The sequence below is a fragment of the Capsella rubella genome, unplaced genomic scaffold, assembly GCF_000375325.1.
Source record: "Capsella rubella cultivar Monte Gargano unplaced genomic scaffold, Caprub1_0 scaffold_1, whole genome shotgun sequence".
Taxonomy (NCBI): Eukaryota; Viridiplantae; Streptophyta; class Magnoliopsida; order Brassicales; family Brassicaceae; genus Capsella; species Capsella rubella.
Window position 1 is genome coordinate 11,965,957 of NW_006238923.1, and position 19,749 is coordinate 11,985,705.

Genomic DNA, 19,749 nt, shown 5'->3' on the forward strand with positions numbered 1-19,749 from the left:
CAAAGTAACAATACATGTTATTTGCTCTTGTCTTCTTCTCCCATCTTCTTCTCCTTTTGTCGGCCAGTCCCAACCGTTGGATGAATCCTTTTGTTTGTTCTTTTCATTATATGAACCCAATAGTAGTACTATACGACAACTAAGTTATATCAAAAACAGTTGATCCACTATTTGGTTGCACTATAGGGTGTGTGTGTTGTTTCTAATGAGAGGGCAAAGTGATCTATTTTTTGTTGGGTGGTTATACATTTGATATCTACATGATTTTAACTAATTTGATTGTTGGATTTGCTTCAATGGAAGGATCTGATCACCGAAAAATGTTTAAGGATTATTTTACTTATTTTTAAAACTATATATTGTACTATGTATACCATATGTTTAACTATTTGTAATAATGTATTGCATAAGATAAACTATTTGATTAGTATATTTATATTAAAAACAGATATTTGCAAAGACACTATCAATTTCTGAGTAATTTGAAAATAGTTTTCCCTCTGTTTGTAAACAGTATTGCTTAAGCGATGTTTGTATTTGTAAAGCCATCACATTCCTATCCAACATATATTTTTATAGTCATTTTTGTTTAAATTCACTACAAGAAAACATGCAAATTTCCAACGACGGAATTCTTTGATCGGATATTAACATTTGTCAAAAATTCGTTAGTAATTATTGGTACAAAAATAGCGTCGAAATTTTTTTTTAGTAGTCGAAGAATTTCCAACCATTTATATAATTATATTAAATAAAAACAAAAAAATATTTCCGACGATATTTCTGTACTAGAAATTACTAACAAATTTTTAAGTTATTATTTTTTTAATTAGCAGTATATCACATAGAAATTTATTTTCATATATAACTTTTCTTAAAACTTGAGATACATGTCAAAACGACGTTGTTTATGAAATAGATGAGTATGAGATATACGACGTTGTTTATGAAATAGACGAGCATGAGATATACTTAAATCTTGGTAATGTTACATTACTAATGTTATGAAGTTGTAATGAGAAGTAGAAAACATTATGTTTCGTATAATTTGTAGTTCGTCATATCGTGAACTAGATATTATTGTTATCTTATAACGTACGGTTGAGTTTCATTGTTCATAAGCTCTAGTTTTACAAACCTATACTATATTACAAACCAAACCTATACTATATTACAAACCTATAGTCCAGTTAATTATAGCACGACTAAATGATAACAAAAGATCCCCATATTATCTTGATAATGAATAACTTAGAAGTAGGAATAGGGAACACAACACAAGTGATTAGAGGCAGCATGGCCTAGGAGATGGTGAAAGTTAAAAAAAAACTTTAAAAATGTGATTATGGAGGGAAACCACCTTTTGTTCTTGTCGTGTTTCTTTGATTGGGTGTCTTATTAGTTTATAGATGTCCTAAAATAAGTGTAAAATTTTGATTAAAGAAACTATCGTAAACATAAAAGAAAAAAAAAACTATACTTAATTAAAACGATACGTAAAATTCAAAATTACATTACCAAGACAAAGGAGGTGGGTGCGTTTTGGGAGGTGAGCAGCATCAAAAGATTTGTTTATATAAAAAAAAAACACTCACATGAAGGAGGAGGAGAAAGCTATGAAATGTGTAAAAAGAATATTATATTTTTTAGACTTTGACCTCTTTTTACTACTCATTTTAAAGTTTTCTACTCGATAAGTTCATAATACAAGAATACAATATACACTTCAGCTTTGCTTTAGGCTCATATTAGTAACACCACATAATAGAATGTACAAACGTTTTCAGTATCGTAATAATGTAAAAAAGTTTGTTAATCAAGAAAATCTATGTACTTGTACTAAAAAAATGCAAAAACACGAATTTGCGTATGAATCTAAAAAAATACAATTAAAGTTTATTATACAAATAGATATATATATATATATATGCATAATAAATATGATTATTTATCCATACAAAATATTAGTAATTATAAAAATAAGAAAATAATTGGTTATACTGAAAACTATACCATCTTTTGAATAATATTTAAAATTTTCACAACTTTTTAAAAAATATTTTTAATATTCCTACATTTTTATTATCAGATATTACTTGAAATATATTAATTTTTATTGAAAACATTATTCTGTTTATTTTGATGATATAATATAATATTTTGCAGAATATATCGAATCAAAATATTTTAAAAATAGTTTTATTCTCTAATTTTTTTTTGACAGCTTATATTACTATGCGATCATACCATGCTATCAAGTAGAGTTTTAATATCTATTTTAGTGATGGTAAAACTAGACATAACTTGATAAATAACATTACGACACACATATATCAGAAGACTAAAATCAGGACCCAGTTCCTCGATTAAAATAACATCCAAGGGAGGGAGAGATAGAGAATAGGGAGGAAAATTAAAATAACCTAAAACTTTTGAGTATGAACTAGGGTTTGGGGAGGAGCTTGTGGAGGAACCGCCTGCAAGAGAGATAGAGAGAGAGAAGAGCGATTTAGTAATCGTTTTAGAAAAGAAAGAGCGATGGTCGAAGTGATAATCGCAAGCAATGGAGGATGATGAGCGTGAAGCGTAACTGGCGAATGAGAAGACATGTACAAGGACAAAATCATATATATTTGTAATGTAATTGTTTATGCATGGTTTAGTTTGTTCTATTAGTCATGGGCTAAAAGCTATTTTAAAAATAAATATGCAAAATGAAGTAGTTTTGATAACATATATACAAAATTTATACAATTTGTGAAATTTATACATCTGAAATTTTAAATTTGCGAGATTAACTTGCATTTATTTTAGATGGAGATTAAGTTGGAAACAAACTCGGATTTTTCTTAAACTTGGATTTATATTTATGCAGGACAAGTTTTGTAGTTTTTCTATCTCTTGAGTTAACACCTATTTGCCTTGGTTTGTTCGTCTTCTTTCAAAACAGGTTATGTAATTTAATTTTTGTTTTGATCGAGCTCAAAGTAACCATGAATGTTGAAAAGTAGAACTGGAAGAAACGGTAACCATAGTAAAACCAAAAACCAAATTGTCAAAACAATCCACCACAACAAAATAAAAGAAGACCATCTCATTAATCCACTTCGTCTTTTGGTAGCATAATGTTAATCCCTATAACCTAATAAACTGTTACATGGTAGGTTTAATAGCTTCGGTTGTTGTAGTAATGGCATTGTGGCAAATTAGGGTGGAAGCCGACAAGAGGAGCAGATGGGTATGGTGTTGGACGAAATGGTTGTGACACCATGAAATTAGGGATATTCATTGAAGGGAAACTGTTTGGCAGTCTTGATCCATTCATGGGATACGGTTGGAAATTGTATCCTCCTACTAGAGGTTGCTGGGAAAACACTGTAGACGGAGCATCCGCTTGAGTAGAGAAAGGATGTTGTTGAGGACTTGATGTTATAGTTGACGTTCACGGTATGTTATCAAACTGAATGAGAAGATATGTACAATGACAAAATCATATATATTTGTAATATAATTGTTTATGCATGTTTTAGTTTGTTATATTAGTCATGGGCTAAAAACTATTTTAAAAATAAATATTCAAAATGGCGTAGTTTTGATAACGTATATACACAATTTATACGATTTGTGAAATTTATACATATGAATTTTTGAATTTGCGAGATTAACTTGCATTTATTTTTGATGGGGATTAAGTTGGAAACAAACAATTATTTAGCATTTTTTTTTTCATAAACCACTTAACTTTTAGATAGATTTTGTTTTTCTACATAAACCACTTATTTTTCAAGTTACTCATGACATTCATGTCCACAAGCATGATGCACATCATATTTAAAGCACTAAACATATTTGCTTTGTTAGTAATTTCTATGATACCACATAAAACTCATAAGATCGAACAAGCTTTGTACATTATTCTTATACAAAATACAAAACGAAATCAAAAGCAAAATAGAACATAAGAAATAAAATAAAAAATTATGGTTGTCAATCTTACCAAACAGAATTAATATTATTATTATTTTCTATCTCACTGATTTCAAATTTACCAACATTATCTAAATTCGACTACATTCATACATGTAATCAATTCAGTTAACCTTTCTAAACCGGTTAAACCCGGTAATTTAATCAATTTACTCAACCGCCGGTTCTAACTTCAGAAATAAAAATAAAAATAAAAAATAAAAACAAAAATCAGCATTTTCAATCTCTCTCCCACCAAAGGTCGTTAAAGTCTCAACCGCGTCTTCTTCCTCCTGCAACCTCTTCTCCTGTCCCGATTCTGTTTGACCGGAGTATATGGCGGAAGTACGATCACGATTAAGATCACGGCGAACGGAGGTATTCGGAACTCTATCTTCTCCTGTTTCATTGTCGTATAGTTTGATTGAGTTAGGGTTTAATTTTGGGGATTACTTATGTGAAATGGTGCAGATCAGTTGGGCTACAATATGCTGCTCAGCTTTCTCCTGTCTTCATCTCTACTGGGCACGTATTGTAATCCGTAAATGGTTTAATGTTTCAGCCACTGAGTCAGATTATAGCGCTGATAGTGACGATGACTGCGTAGAGAGAGTCCAAGGTCAGCTTAATCTGATTTGATTTTTGTTTCATACTGTTTTGTGACTGAATCTGAAATTAGTGTTAGCAGAAGTTGAACCAAGTAGCTCTGGAGTTACCAATCCTCGTGTTGATACTGATGGTAATGTGATTTTGTTACTCTCAGGGTCTCAGTTTTAGTATCTTGAATCGTTAAAGCTTTGTTGTTTAGATTCAGATTTAGTTTCCTAATTGTTTCTATTCAATCCAAAACTAATTTCAGATGTGCCTAAGCTTAGAAGAAGAAATTCAGAAACTTTCAGGGTGCAGTATATGGAGACCAAAGCAATCAGGTCTTTTATTTTCTCTGCTTATCGTTGTATCCTCAATGTTATCTTTGTTATTTTGTGAATTTTCTAGTCTTAGTTTAGTTCAGGAAGCTGAGCCAATTTGTAGAAAGATGTTTGTTTCTTGTCTCATTTTTTTCCTGTAATGCTATGTTGTGTGAACAGTGTTGCTTAGCATCAACCGTAGTGAGTCCCTGGTATGTGGTTTTGATGTAGCTAGGATCTGTGCTGGGACATGGAATGCTGGAGGAAGAGTTCCACCAGCTGATTTGGATATTGATGGTTGGCTAGACACTGCTGAACCTGCTGACATTTATGTTCTTGGGTATGTTTGTTTTCTCCTGAATCTTTTGTTTGACTACCTTGGTGAATGAGTTCTGTATTCAGTGTTTTTTATGATTCATTTCAGTTTTCAGGAAATCGTTCCCTTAAATGCCGGAAACATTTTTGGTATGGAAGATGACCAGCCTGCTTCTGAATGGGAGAACTTGATACGTGATGCCTTAAACCGAGTTCGACCTAGAAAGCTGAAGATCGTAAGTCACAGTGACCCCCCTTCTCCATCGAAGTTTAAGCAATCTGAAGAGGTCTCTTACAGCGTAGAAGATATGTTTGTTGAAACCAGTCATGATGCTAGCGATGTGATTCATTCAATGGATAAGAAACCCAGTTCTAATGAAGGTACGGACAGACCAATCGTAGGTGAAGATTCACTTACTAATATAGACGTTTTGGGTTCTACCGATGACAACACATCTTGCTTGCCCATACAAGACTATCTACCAAGGCAATTTTCATCACCAAATACGCCGAACCGCTCTCTCTCAGTGCAGGTTAATAGTGATTCCCAAAGGGAAGGAAGATTTAGTTACACTGAAAGAGTTGTTTTGAGGTGGCCAGAGCCTCCATTAAAACTGCTTAATCAATATGTTTCGGAAAGAAGTGGTTCCTTCAAGTCAGTGAGTCTAACTATAAAGAATCTTAGAAAACCATCATATGTACGGATTGTGAGTAAACAGATGGTCGGAGTGTTTCTCACCATTTGGGTTCGGAGGAGCTTGCGCAAGCACATAAGCAACCTTTGTGTATCTACTGTTGGTGTTGGTATTATGGGCTACATTGGTAACAAGGTCTTGATTTCTCTTACTAGTCGCTCTAAATAATTATTCGTAGACTATCAAATAACTTAAAGTTTCTTATGTTGTCATAGGGATCCGTATCGGTGAGCATGTCAATCTATCAGACACCGTTTTGCTTCTTGTGCTCACATCTGTCATCTGGGGAAAAAGATACAGATGAAGAGAAAAGAAACGATGATGTACGTGAAATTCATAGAAGAACACAGTTTCTTCCACATTCTTCAAATGCGAATGAGCTTCCAAGAAGCATCCATGATCATGAGTACGTTTAATTTCTCAATTGATATATTCAACTGCATTTAACTATTAATAAGTTTTAAACATAACAAGATAACCTTGTGTAGAAGAATAATCTGGCTGGGAGATCTGAACTATCGGATTAACTTGTCGTATGAGAAGATACATGAACTTATTGCAAGAAAGGAATGGCAGAGGTTGGTAGAGTATGACCAGGTACCTTTACTGCATTGTTTTGGGCTTTTGGCTTAATACTAAGTGACAAAGTTCTAAAATTTATGGTTTAAAAGTTCCATATCAAGATTGCAATTATATGTTTTATTCTCTGGTAGCTTTCAAGAGAAATGGCAAAAGGGAACGTATTCGAGGAATGGTCAGAGGGAACTTTAGATTTTGCACCAACTTACAAATACGAAATCGATTCAGAAAACTACATCGGAGATGACCCGGAATCCGGGAAACGTAGACCAGCCTGGTATTTTCTTCATAAACTTTGATACAACATTTTCCCCTAATATACACAAAAAGGCAAAAACAATGAGTTTGAAGTGACTATGATTGATCATCAGGTGTGACCGCATCATTTGGAACGGGAAGGGAATGAAGATTTTTAATTACAGAAGAAACGAGATTAAATTATCCGATCACCGTCCCGTCACAGCCACGTTCTTGGCCGAGGTTGAGGTTTTGTCTCCACGGAAACTTCAGCGTGCACTTGCACTCACGTACGCCTTTATCCAAGGCCATGAAGCTTCTCCAGACTTCTAAATACATATCTCTCTGGTCAGATTCCATCCCTATATTAGTAAAAGAGAAGTACAAAAACTGCTTCCGGGTCGGGTCAATTTAAGAAAATTACCCGAAATTTGTAATTGGATCTTTTAAAGTTGGATATATTAATGGGTTTGGATACATACACCGGATACTTTCCAAATCTAATTTTAGGATTGTATTATTTCCATAACTAATTATAGGATTTACTAATATTTCTCTAACTAATTTAATACAATCTATTTTAAAAAATAATATTCTTCTTTCACTTTTATTTAATATTATTTTTTAATTTTTTGATATTATACTATATAATATAAATATTTAATAAAAATTTAACTTTTTTTTGCATATGTTGCAATTTGAATTTTTCAAAACGGACATATAATACTCAACTACACTCGGTTAAATATTTTGGACAATGGTTTAAAATCAATGTAAGTATGACCAATATTAAAACCATTGTTACATGAGCATATTTAAAATTTCAAATAGTTTCAAAATATCATAAGTAGAAGGTTCAAATATATAAAAATTTAAGAATTTAAAATATTGAAATATTTTTTTGAAGACATAAATGTAATTTTGGAGACATAATTTTTATTGATAAAATATATTATATGTCAAACTATGTAAATTTTAGATAGTTCTCGGGTCGTTTGTTAAAATCACAATTATAATGATAAAGCGAGTTACGAATACTGTTTTTTACTAAATGAATTAGGTTACGGGTTGGACCTTCAAAAAATATATTGTATATGTAATTTTTACGTATATTCCTACTTTTACTACAAAAATGGTCAAAATGAATAATTTATCGACAAATATTATTTTGTGCTGTTAAATTTTCACCGTGTTTTTAATTGTATCAAAACTCAGTATATGATTATTTACTCGCTTTTTCTTTATTATTTTATTTAAACTTATTATACAAATATATGATTACCATAATCGACTGCACTGTAACAAAATTAAAATGTAACATATTCTAATCCGTTAAAAGTTATATATATGTAATTATTTCCTCCGCGCTGTAGCGCGGGTCCGAACCTAGTATTGTGTATAGTAAGTAATTTTACAACTTGTATCAATTTCGTAAATTTAGGAATGTATAAATAGTGTTCATGTTAAAAAAACATAGAAGATACTTGCTTACAGACGAAGAACAAAGACTGCATTTCATGTACACTCAATATTACATCGATGATAGAACCGAGCTTAAGTTGTTAATGGGCTCAGTAAAGCCCAAAAGTCTCAAGTTAATAATGGGCTCAGTAAAGCCCAAAAGATCTGCCACTCACTCTTCACTTCTCCACTGACTTTGTTTACGAAAAAATAAAATTTCACAAATCCCCATGAACAAAAGCCACAGAGCTTAACACTCTCAACACAGACGACTTGACTCAGATCATCACTGTCGGAGGATCGCTACTTGATCCATTTTCCAATGGGAGGAAAAACAGAGCCGGCGAAATCGGAATCAATGGCGACGGCGACGACGAGGAGTCCAGATCTGATCAACAGTAGTTTCTTCTCATTCAAATCCCTAAAATTGAAGACGAAGCAGCAAGAGCTCTTGCTCCGTATCTCGATCCTTGGTCTAGTCTACATCTTAGCCTTCATAGCTCGTCTCTTTAGTGTTCTTCGATACGAATCCATGATCCACGAATTCGATCCGTATTTCAACTACCGTACCACTCTCTTCCTCACCGAGAAAGGCTTCTACGAGTTTTGGAACTGGTTCGACTCTGAATCTTGGTACCCTCTTGGTCGAATCATCGGCGGTACGCTTTATCCTGGTCTCATGGTCACCGCCGCTTTGATCTACTGGGCATTGCGGTTTCTCCGATTCTTCGTTCATATCCGTGAGGTTTGTGTGTTGACAGCTCCGTTCTTCGCGTCGAACACGACTCTTGTTGCGTATTTCTTTGGTAAAGAGATTTGGGATACAGGAGCTGGTCTTGTTGCTGCTGTGCTAATAGCTATTTGTCCTGGATACATTTCTCGGTCTGTAGCTGGTTCGTATGATAACGAAGCTGTCGCGATTTTCGCACTTTTGTTGACGTTTTATCTGTTTGTTAAGGCTGTGAACACTGGTTCGTTGGCTTGGGCACTTGGCTCTGCGTTTGGTTACTTTTATATGGTTTCGGCTTGGGGAGGATATGTGTTTATTATTAACTTGGTTCCACTTTACGTCTTGGTGTTGTTGATCACGGGAAGGTATTCGATGAGGCTTTACATTGCTTATAACTGTATGTATATCTTGGGGATGTTGCTTGCTATGCAAATTCGGTTTGTTGGTTTTCAACATGTTCAATCTGGTGAGCATATGGGTGCAATGGGAGTATTCTTACTGATGCAGGTTTGTTCTCTTTCTACAACATGAGTGTTAGATCTTGTTAGAGTATGTAAAGGTAAAATCTTGCTGATCCCTACTTGTACAGGTGTTTTACTTCTTGGACTGGGTGAAGTACCAGCTCAATGACACCAAGTTGTTCCAAACGTTTTTGAGGATAACTGTGACATCGGCTATACTGGTTGGTGGTATTGCTTTGGGTGTAGGAACAGCATCTGGCTATATATCTCCATGGACTGGTCGATTTTACTCGTTGCTTGACCCGACTTATGCAAAGGATCACATTCCCATTATTGCATCTGTTTCTGAGCATCAGCCTACGGCCTGGTCATCTTTCATGTTTGACTACCATATCCTGCTCTTCCTTTTCCCAGCCGGACTTTACTTCTGTTTCAAGCGTTTGTCAGATGCTACAATATTTATCGTCATGTATGGGCTTACTAGCTTGTACTTTGCTGGTGTCATGGTTCGGCTTATTCTTGTCGCCACTCCAGCAGTTTGTCTTATCAGTGCCATAGCTGTCTCTGCTACTGTCAAGAATTTAACTTCTCTGTTAAGGACGAAACAAAAGGTTTCCCAGACTGGTTCCACGAAAGGAGCTGGTAGTTCCAAAGCCTCTTCAAAGGTGAATCTTGGTATCCTTTTCCTCACCAATTTTTCATCAGTTATGGTTTAAACTATTGTACTACTTGTCAACTACTTTGAACTGTAGCACGCTTCTCTAGTGACAGGAGAAAATTTAATCCTTGTCTCCTATGTCCTAGCAGGTTACACTTGACCAGTCTCAGCCTTTCCAAAAAAATGGTGCCATTGCTCTTCTTGTTGGAGTATTTTATCTGCTCAGTAGATATGCTATTCACTGCACATGGGTGACATCAGAGGCATATTCATCTCCCTCAATTGTCCTAGCTGCAAGAGGAGCCCATGGGAACAGAATCATCTTTGATGATTACCGTGAGGCCTACTACTGGCTTAGGCAAAACACTCCCACTGATGCTAAGATCATGTCGTGGTGGGACTATGGGTACCAAATCACTGCAATGGGAAACAGAACGGTCATCGTCGATAACAATACCTGGAACAACACACATATTGCTACTGTTGGACGTGCCATGTCTTCTTATGAAGATGAGGCGTATGACATCATGAGGTCACTTGATGTGAACTATGTATTGGTCGTGTTTGGTGGTGTTACTGGTTATTCCTCAGATGATATAAACAAGTAAGTCTCTTTACGTCTCTCCTGAATTCATGTATGCTCCTCTTTCCATTTATTACCAAAAACCTGGTTATTGTTGCGTGTCAATCAAATATGGTATTAATTGGTGGCTTGCTAACGAAATACTCAAACTTTTACCTATCTGGCAACATTCTCTGGTCGCTAATTTTGACTAGTAGTGAGAAAAATGAATTGCTTGGGCTAGTATTAAGTGGATACTTATCAACCAAATATAGAAGTGGCTGGTGATTTAGAAACTAGCTATTATGGGTAGACTCTACATGTGACTTGTGGCAATTGGTCTGAGTCGCCCACTTAGGATTTAATTGCTTTGACATACATCTCTAGTCTCTACTATACCAATAATGACATACTTCTGATTAACTGTCAAGTCAATACCTTTAATGGTCTTCCTGTTCTTATCGAGTCCTATGCAAACTTTATTGATTCAGTTAACGTGTGTATTTACTGATACTCATAATAAAAATGATGTGAGTTAGGTTCTTGTGGATGGTGAGAATTGGAGGTGGAGTATTCCCAGTGATCAAGGAACCTGATTACCTTGTGAATGGTGAATTCCGTGTAGACAAGGGTGCATCACCAAAGATGCTGAACTGTCTCATGTAAGTTCACACTGAAAGACTCTACTTTTAGCTTGTATATATTTGTCTCTCGAGAATAAGGGAAATTTTTGAAGATGATGCAATTCATCGTAAATGCTTTTTCCTGTGTATAGGTACAAATTATGCTATTACAGGTTCGGTGAGCTGACCACAGAATATGGCAAGCCACCCGGGTACGTTAAACACTTACGTTTTGCTTCTTGAAGATATATTAGTTCTAATCTATCATACACACATTTAGTTTATATATGCAAAAAGTTGAGTGGTGGAATTATTGGCAGGTATGATAGAGCAAGAGGGGTGGAGATAGGGAACAAAGACATCAAACTTGAACACTTAGAAGAAGCTTACACAACATCCAACTGGATAGTTCGTATTTATAGAGTCAAGCCTCCGACGAATAGGTTGTGACCAAAATGGCTTTAGATAGTTGCTAGTTTTGAGGATGAACCATACAATTTCGAATTTTCTTGGGCTTGGTTTTATTTTGTATGCACGATAATTTTTGTAGTTTTACTATCTCTCAAGTTTATAAAACCTATTTGCATTGGTTTGTTCGTCTTCTTTCAAAACAGGTTATGTGAATTAATCTTTGATCGACCTCAAAGTAAACATGAATGTTGAGAATTAGAGCTGCAAGAAACGGTAACTATATTAGAACCAAAAACCAATTGTCGCAAAAATCCACCACGACAAAATAAAAGAAGACCAATCAATCTAGTTTCGACATAATGTTAAATCCTTATAAGCTACTAGTAGCCTCGGTTGTAGTAGTGGCATTGTTGCAAACTAGGGTGGAAGCCGACAGGAGGAGCAGATGGGTATGGTGTTGGACGAAATGGTTGTTGCACCATGAAATTAGTGATAGCCATTGAAGGGAAACTGTTTGGCAGTCTTGATCCATATATGGGATACGGTTGGAAATTGTATCCTCCGACTGGAGGTTGCGGAGATAACATTGTTGTCGGAGCGGCCGCTTGACTAAAGAAAGGATGTTGGTGAGGACTTGATGCTATAGCTGACGTTCGCGGTAGGTTATCAAATTGAGTTTGTAAATGAAGCCTACGTTCCTCTTTACATTGTGCAAAAGAAACATAGATAAGTTTGTTTCCCACCATCTTCCCATCCATATTTAGCATCTATGTTAAAGAAATATAATAAGAATTAGTTGATTGAGAAGACAACATTGAAAAAACCATTACTTGGTTTATAAAACTTACAGCTCTAGAAGCTTCCTCGCTCGTTGAGAACTTGACAAACCCAACACCTTTGCTCACACCATTGGGATGGACCATGACCTACAAAATACATAAGTTAAATTATATTTGATTACTTAATTCCTACGAATCAATTAAACAGATTACAATATACATACCTTGCAAGAAGTGATGGTTCCAAACTCGGAGAATAATTCTTGAAGCATTTTGTTATCAACACAATCCTCAAGATTCTTCACATAAAGATTCAACCCTGGACTTGTACTCACCTGTCTTAATTTCTCTTCTTTGAATTTGGCTTTCAAATCCTCAACTCTATTAGTCTTCCTCTGAGCCCTCCCTACATACAACTTCTTCTCATCGACTATTGTCCCGTTCATTTTCTCTATCGCGCTAACCGCGTCATCAGCCTTCTCAAAGTTCACAAACCCAAACCTTCTAGACTTACCTTCTCCATCTTTCATCACCACTGCACTAGTTATCTCCCCAAACTCCCCAAAAAGCCTCTTCAAATCAGCATCATTCGCAGTATCCGCCAAGTTTTTAACATACACATTAGTGAAAACCGGCGATTCATCCCATTGACGACGACTAACAAATGGACAAACGTGAATATGTCGATTACGGATGACTTTGCCATTGTTAACATTACATGCGTTAATGAGTGAAAGCTCCGATAAGAACTGGACGAACCCGTATCCTTTCGAAACTCCATAAGCATCACAAACCACTTTGCAAGACAGAACTTTGCCAAATGTAGAGAACATGTCACAAAGTTGCTTGTTGTCGACAGATTCGTGCAAATTCTTGACGAACACGTTGCCTCGACCGCTTCTCCTCTTGCTAGGATCACGTTCTGAAAACATTATCCTCATCTGTTTCCCCTTTAACTTATAAAAGTTCAGCTCATCCATTGCAATCTTTGCTGTTTAATATTTCCCACACACACAACACAAAAACAAACAAAAAATACAAAATTTGTTAATGAACTTCACATAATTCAACTCCAAACATACACACGTTTGCCAAAAACATTAAAAATATAGAATATAATTATTACCTTGGGAACTATGGTTGAAATTGACATAGGCATAGCCTAGTGATGAGCCGGTGTCTCTGTCACGACAAAGTTTAACAGAGGAAACATCATGAGTAATCTCATGAAATTTGGTGTATAGTTCTGTTTCTTGAACACTCGGATCAAGATCTCCTACATATAACGTACGCTTTTCATCTTCATCATCTGAGATTATACTCTTAACCTTAAGATTACGAGTTCCCATAATTGAAACGAAAACGTAAACAGCAAGTTTGCTGTGCTCTGTCGATTGTTAAGAGAAATAGAAACTAGGGTTTTTTCTTTAATTATAGTACTAATTCTAAACTAATAATTTCTGAAGTCAGATATATACAAAAATGATAAATTAAGCTGATTTTTTTTTTTTATATTTAAACTGTACATTACATTATAAAATATTTTAACTACAAAATCGAAATTAAATAGATCATCAAAACCATTATCATACACTTAAACCAAATAAAAATAAAAGGGTTATCAGAGAAATATCAATAACTACAGGGACTAACATGTAAATAGAGAAACATTAGTCTGTGACCATCCCCAAATCCCAAATTGTTTCTCTTCGACGCCGCGTTGAATTTTTTCCAACCGGCGTCGAATCGTTTCGTCGCCGTCATAAACGCCGCCGTCATACGAGTAACCGTCATAGACGCAACGGTCATACGAGTAACCGTCTTAAACGCCGCTGTTGATAAATGACTATGTCCGACGGAAAATCCGATCCCGGCGGCGATGACCGAGACTCTGAAATCGCTAAAGACACCGAGCTAGTGTTTCTCCGTAATCGCGTGAAGGTAGAGTCATCTTCGTTTCTTCAAATTTCCTGTTCAACGTAGTCTCTTCGCCCACTGTTTTGTGTACTTTTGGGCTAAACATTTTTGTTAGTGCAACGATTTGAATACACATTGCTTGAGGTTGAATTTGAAATTGTGTTCAATCCGAAGTGTTAGATTGTGTTTCAGTGTTGTTAATTTTTGGTGAAGTAACACGATTTTTTTCGATTGTTCTATGTCTCATCAGGAATTAGAAGCGGAAAATGCTGAATTGTTGTCTCAGGTTTCAAGCTGCCAATGCCAACAGGTGAACATATTCTTAACCATTGAGGGAATTGACTTCAGACTAGTTCGTTCGAGGTTATTAAGAATCTCCTCGATGTTTATGTTGTAGATGGAAGTGAAGCATGATCGGTCTGAGTTAGATTCTAGTAGCTTAGTTAGGAGAAGGAGAGTTAGAAAAGGAGATAAGAATAGTATACCGAGTCATCTTATTTCAAAGAGATATGTTGCACTAAAAATCATGTATTTTGGTAAGAGGTATGCTATTTTTTTTTGTATAGGTTACTTATCTTCTCCAGGCCGTGTTCATTGTTCCTAATCGTAGACATGGATGACTTTTCTTTGTTACAGATTTTATGGATTTTCGGCTGAAGCACAAATGGAACCAAGTATTGAGGTTTCTCTTTGTTTTTGTTTGTTAAAAGATAGCTAATGTGTATTGACATGATGAGTAACTTCTGTTGTTTCCCACAGTCAGAAGTTTTTAAAGCACTTGAAAGGACACGGCTTTTAATTGGTGACAAGAAAGACTCGTGTTACTCGAGATGTGGGAGAACAGATAAAGGTGTTTCGTCCACAGGGCAGGTGGATTGCTTGGGCCTCTCTTGATTGTTTTTGCTAGGATCTCTTGCATTTTACATTCAATAACTTCTTTCGGTCTTACTTGGCAATCTCACTGGTTGTCCTAGTGATTTAATTCCCACAGGATTATATAATCCCATCAGTTTACGAATCAATTTCTCATTGTGCTGATGTTATTCCAAATCACTGTAATATGAGCATTCCCAAATGTCTCTAAGGTAGCCTCGTGGAATATCTTACACGAATTTAATTGCTGATACAGGTGATTGCTTTGTTTTTAAGATCCAGACTGAAGGCACCTACTGTAGAACAAGTTAATGGGAAAATGGGTGAAAGTAAGTTCACTCTGAGAATGTAATTCAATTTGGTGATTTTCCCCTTCTTAATGGTGTTGCTGTAACTCTTTGCTTTCTCTTCTGGTTTAGGACCAGAATATGATTATGTGAGAGTTCTGAATCGTGCTCTCCCTGATGACATCCGAGTTACTGGATGGTCTCCGGCTCCTGTTGACTTTCATGCAAGGTTTGTGTGTTACCTTTTTTTGTATCTCCTTCGTTCTTGTGTACACTATTCCCGCCCTTAAGACTGCAGAATACTCTGCGAACTATTGTTCGATGGTGCATGCTTATCGTTTTTAGTTTCCTTGTGTATAGGTTCAGCTGCTCTGCTAGAGAATACAAATATTTCTTTTGGAGACAAAATCTGAATCTCTCGGTGCAGTAATCTCTACTCTCTGTTAATAAAGTTAAAAGAATCCAAAAGTGAAAAATTGTAGATACTCAATTTTGATTCACATCTTCCTCTAGGCCATGGACATTGCTGGGAAGAAGTTCATCGGAGAGCATGATTTTAGGAACTTCTGCAAGATGGACGTGGCAAATGTGCATTGCTATACACGACGTGTTACTTTCTTTGATGTCTCTCCTTGTCAAAATAGGTCGGCTTTGGTAAAAAACACATTCAAGCAAATTTTTTGTTACTTATTTGATGACTGCTGACCTGTGTTTAAAAAGGCGACGCCTAGGCGCGCCTAGGCTCGAGGCGAGGTAAGGTTAAGGGTTCATCGCCTCTAATAGATGAGGCTAGGCTCTGGCCCAAAGGCTCTCGCTCCGTGACGCCTTGGTATCAAGCGCGCCTCCCGTCGCTTTGCGCCTATGAAAATAAAAGGTAATTATTGTTAAACATAATATTTACTTGCTTTTTATGTTTCCAAAAATTAATTTTTTGTGAACATTTTACATTATTGCTGCTACAGCTATTCCTAAAAAACCTAAAGAGTCTTCGCAACTTGGATAAACCTTTTCACGTTAATCTTTTTAACAACCTCTTTGTCTTCTCATCTCACGTTAAACTCTTTCATCTTCTCATTTCTCACAATAGTTTTTCTTTTATTCTCTGTTTCAGACTTATGGCTTCAACTATTGCTCTTTCTCTGTTCTCTAAATGATAATCCACATTTTTATTGGTTCTTACATGGTTTTAAACTCACACATGGTGCTAACATGGTTTAGAGATCAATGAATATAACTAACCTTATGTTTTCTTGTGTAGTTGCGCCTCAGATACCAAAGGCTCGGAGCGAAGTGCGCCTAGGCTCAGGGCTCAAACCAGACCTTCATCGCCTTACCCCGCCTCGCGCCATTTAAAACACAGCTGCTGACTGCATTAGTATTCTTTAACTGATTTTGATTAGGTTCAACTAAGATTTTTGCTTAACACCGTAAGATTTTTCAGGAACAAATGGTAGACCATTAGGTCATAGGGTAATAGAACTGGATAAATTTTAGGGTAGACCAAATCATGATCTGAAAGTCACAAGAACAATAGAAATTTTGCATCCTCTGTTGCACACTGGCACCCATTGACACCATTCGCTAGTTTATATACACCCATGATTCTCTGATCATTTACTTTTTATAATTGTCTTGGTCCTAAAACCTCCAATGTCCTTGTTTTTCTTCTTGTGAAGTCATGAGGGTGATCAGCTTTGCACATTTACAATGAGAGGCAGTGCTTTCCTGTGGCACCAGATCCGCTGCATGGTCGCCGTGTTATTCATGATTGGGCAGGGCGTTGAGTCGGTTGATGTATGTACTTGGACGCCTTCGTGTTGTTCTAATTTCCTATTCCAGTTCATTCCAACCCTTACTTAGGTGTTATGTTATATGCGATGAACTGGATGGTACTTACGCAGGTTATAGATACATTGTTGGACACCAAGAAAACGCCAAGAAAACCTCAATATCTGCTGGCCTCCGAGATTCCCTTAGTCCTCCGTACATGTGAATTTGAAAATGTCAACTTCATATGTTCTCCAGGTAATAAATCTGATGGAGATATCTTGGAAGTTGTTTTAGATTCAGTAGATATGATAATAACAACACTTTTTTCATGCCTAAAGGCGCTGCGGAGTCACTGCAGTCTCATTTCAAGAATGAATCGTTGACATACCAATTAGAGTCTGTGATTTATCAGGAGGCTCTCCGGAACTGTTTACCACCATCCAGTGGTATGATATCATATCAGTGTATCTCCTTTATAATAAGATGACTTCTATGAAAGAGAGAATTAACTCAAAATGTTCAGTTTCAACAGAACAAAGCTCATGTAATGACGTAGAGAAAAAGAAGAAAAGAGCAGAACACGTTCCCTTATTATCTCGACCAACTGAGCGTAAGTCCTCTTTGATATCTCTCACTGCAACATGTACATATGCAAAGATGGAAAAGCTCATATGGTATCTTGCTCTTTGTTCCTGCAGCATCGTACGAAGAACGAGCTGCGAAATTGAAACCAAGGAAACAAGAAACTTGTAATGTGTAGTGTAAGTGTAAGGGGCATGTCAGGCGACCATCATCAAAGAATGGAGAGGTTTCCACTTCAGTTCCCAGTCTGTTGTTTTGTTGTATCAGCTGATTGATTTACAGTTTTGATATGATTTCATATTATAAAAATTCCAACTCATGATTATAATTTACATGATATGAAAAAATTATTTCAAATGTTTATAGGTGTGGTAAAGTATTAAGGTTTATATTATACTAGGATTTCCCCCGTGGTACACCACGGGTCCATAGTTTAATATATTTCTTTGGTTGATCATTTTCGTAGTTGGTTTATATAGTTTAGTTTTATACGTGTTATTTCATTTAATTTAATATAATTTTATGAATTTTTATTATAAGTAGATTCATAGATATATTTGGTAAACCCGTGGTACAACGCGGGACGATTTTGTTGTAAATAAAAAATTATATTTTAACTTAACCCGTAAAAGATTTTAAATATCGACAACCCGCAGAAAAATATAATCATATTTATGTAAACTCAAACTCGTTCAATCATATTTACGTAGAATATTATTATATTTTAAATATTTATAGAGTTAAAATATTAATAATACTTTTAATTTCTGTAGAGTTTAAATATTTTTCATTATTTTAATATTCTATAAAACTTAAATAAAATATCATAATTTTCAGCTTTTAAAAGTTTTAATATTTATCATATTTTAAACTTGTTAAAAAATTAAAATTTATAATATTCTGAAACTTTTTTAAAAAAAAAATTCTTAAATAAAGAACCGGATTAAACTAATAAATTTTTTATTTTAGATAGTTGATCAAAATAAAAGTTCATGCTCATTTGTAATTGTAAACATATTAGTCTGTACATATATCTTTTCCTTTATTGATTGAATTAAATACCTCCGTTTTCAAAAATTTAAATTGCAAAATGTGTGGAAAAAAATTTGTATTTTTATTTTAAATATATTTTATGTAATAATATAAATTTTAAACAAATAAGATTATATAAATATATTGGAGAGAGATTCGGTTTATTAGTGAGAGATTTTAAGGAAACTTTTTGATGTAATAAATATTTGTTTCCAATTTTGCGATTTGATTGTGATTTAATTACAAAATTTACTTTTAAGTTTTGTTATTTATTCAAATGGCAAGGGTTTGATTATGAAAATATTACAAAATAAAAGGTTATAAGCCAAAATAGATTTTAGTACAAAATGTACTTCAAAAATGTTAAGATAGATGGTCAAACCGATCGATTTCAGTTAAGTCAGTTTGCAAACGGAACCGAGAAAATTAACAAAGGAGGATGATCAGTTTAGTAACGAAACCAAACCAAATGAACCAAACCTTGACTTGGTTTGGCATAGATCGCATTATAACTGTCCCGTATGGGTTACCGAATGAAGAATGAGAAGTGAATTTACCAGCTGAAGAAGTGCCTCCTGAGCTTCCACAGCCAGCTCTTGGTATTAACTTTGCAAGAGATGGGCTCTCTGAAAAAGAATGGCTTTTTCTTATTGCCATTCACAGTGACGCTTGGTTACTTTCTGTTTCCTTTTACTTCGGCTCGAGGTTTTCTTTCCACAAGGAAGATAGGTAATGGATGACAGTTTCTCTTTCGGTCTCCTTCTCTATGTGGATAGAGTGTACACTAACTTGTTTAATTTCAGGAAGCGCTTCTTCAACATGATCAATGATGTTCCTACTATATTTGAGGTAGTGACTGGAATGGCTAAAAGCCAATCAAAGGACAAGTCATCTGCTGCAAAC

The 19,749-nt window shown here is 35.2% G+C and overlaps 4 protein-coding genes across 15 annotated transcripts; 3 read left to right on the plus strand and 1 right to left on the minus strand.

Annotated features, from left to right (window-relative positions):
- Positions 1-4,238: 4,238 nt before the first annotated feature.
- Positions 4,239-8,222, plus strand: LOC17896933 (type I inositol polyphosphate 5-phosphatase 1). Of its 10 annotated transcripts, none has more exons than XM_023789532.1 (11): positions 4,239-4,344; positions 4,438-4,585; positions 4,646-4,705; positions 4,820-4,895; positions 5,110-5,214; positions 5,299-6,019; positions 6,100-6,290; positions 6,373-6,481; positions 6,598-6,740; positions 6,835-7,059; positions 8,091-8,222. In XM_023789532.1, the coding sequence occupies exons 1-10, from the start codon at positions 4,303-4,305 to the stop codon at positions 7,031-7,033; spliced, it is 1,794 nt and encodes a 597-aa protein (XP_023645300.1). In that variant the 5' UTR covers positions 4,239-4,302; the 3' UTR covers positions 7,034-7,059; positions 8,091-8,222. The 10 variants fall into 10 exon arrangements, with proteins under 10 accessions (XP_023645300.1, XP_023645301.1, XP_023645302.1 ...); XM_023789533.1 differs by having other exon boundaries at positions 4,826-4,895; XM_023789534.1 differs by having other exon boundaries at positions 4,240-4,344; positions 4,655-4,705.
- A 192-nt stretch (positions 8,223-8,414) lies between these two features.
- Positions 8,415-11,791, plus strand: LOC17898273 (dolichyl-diphosphooligosaccharide--protein glycosyltransferase subunit STT3B). Its single transcript, XM_006306794.2, has 6 exons — positions 8,415-9,398; positions 9,481-10,017; positions 10,160-10,614; positions 11,112-11,234; positions 11,348-11,407; positions 11,516-11,791. The coding sequence occupies exons 1-6, from the start codon at positions 8,484-8,486 to the stop codon at positions 11,643-11,645; spliced, it is 2,220 nt and encodes a 739-aa protein (XP_006306856.1). The 5' UTR covers positions 8,415-8,483; the 3' UTR covers positions 11,646-11,791.
- Positions 11,792-11,951: 160 nt separating this feature from the next.
- LOC17897585 (polyadenylate-binding protein 1) lies at positions 11,952-13,677 on the minus strand. Its single transcript, XM_006303537.2, is given in 5 exon segments — positions 11,952-12,011; positions 12,014-12,373; positions 12,455-12,532; positions 12,610-13,376; positions 13,512-13,677. Coding segments are annotated over 4 exon segments (1,254 nt in total). The 5' UTR covers positions 13,366-13,376; positions 13,512-13,677.
- Positions 13,678-14,106: 429 nt separating this feature from the next.
- On the plus strand, positions 14,107-18,175 carry LOC17896927 (tRNA pseudouridine(38/39) synthase). 3 transcript variants are annotated; one of them, XM_023789758.1, is made up of 14 exons: positions 14,107-14,326; positions 14,553-14,612; positions 14,700-14,845; positions 14,939-14,984; positions 15,062-15,172; positions 15,432-15,504; positions 15,595-15,691; positions 15,823-15,883; positions 15,976-16,106; positions 17,139-17,256; positions 17,364-17,487; positions 17,571-17,678; positions 17,756-17,842; positions 17,931-18,175. In XM_023789758.1, exons 1-14 carry the CDS (start codon positions 14,228-14,230, stop codon positions 17,990-17,992), a joined length of 1,323 nt encoding a protein of 440 aa, XP_023645526.1. In that variant the 5' UTR covers positions 14,107-14,227; the 3' UTR covers positions 17,993-18,175. The 3 variants fall into 3 exon arrangements, with proteins under 3 accessions (XP_023645526.1, XP_023645527.1, XP_023645528.1); XM_023789759.1 differs by having other exon boundaries at positions 17,765-17,842; XM_023789760.1 differs by having other exon boundaries at positions 14,700-14,838; positions 14,939-14,976.
- The last annotated feature ends 1,574 nt before the right edge of the window (positions 18,176-19,749 follow it).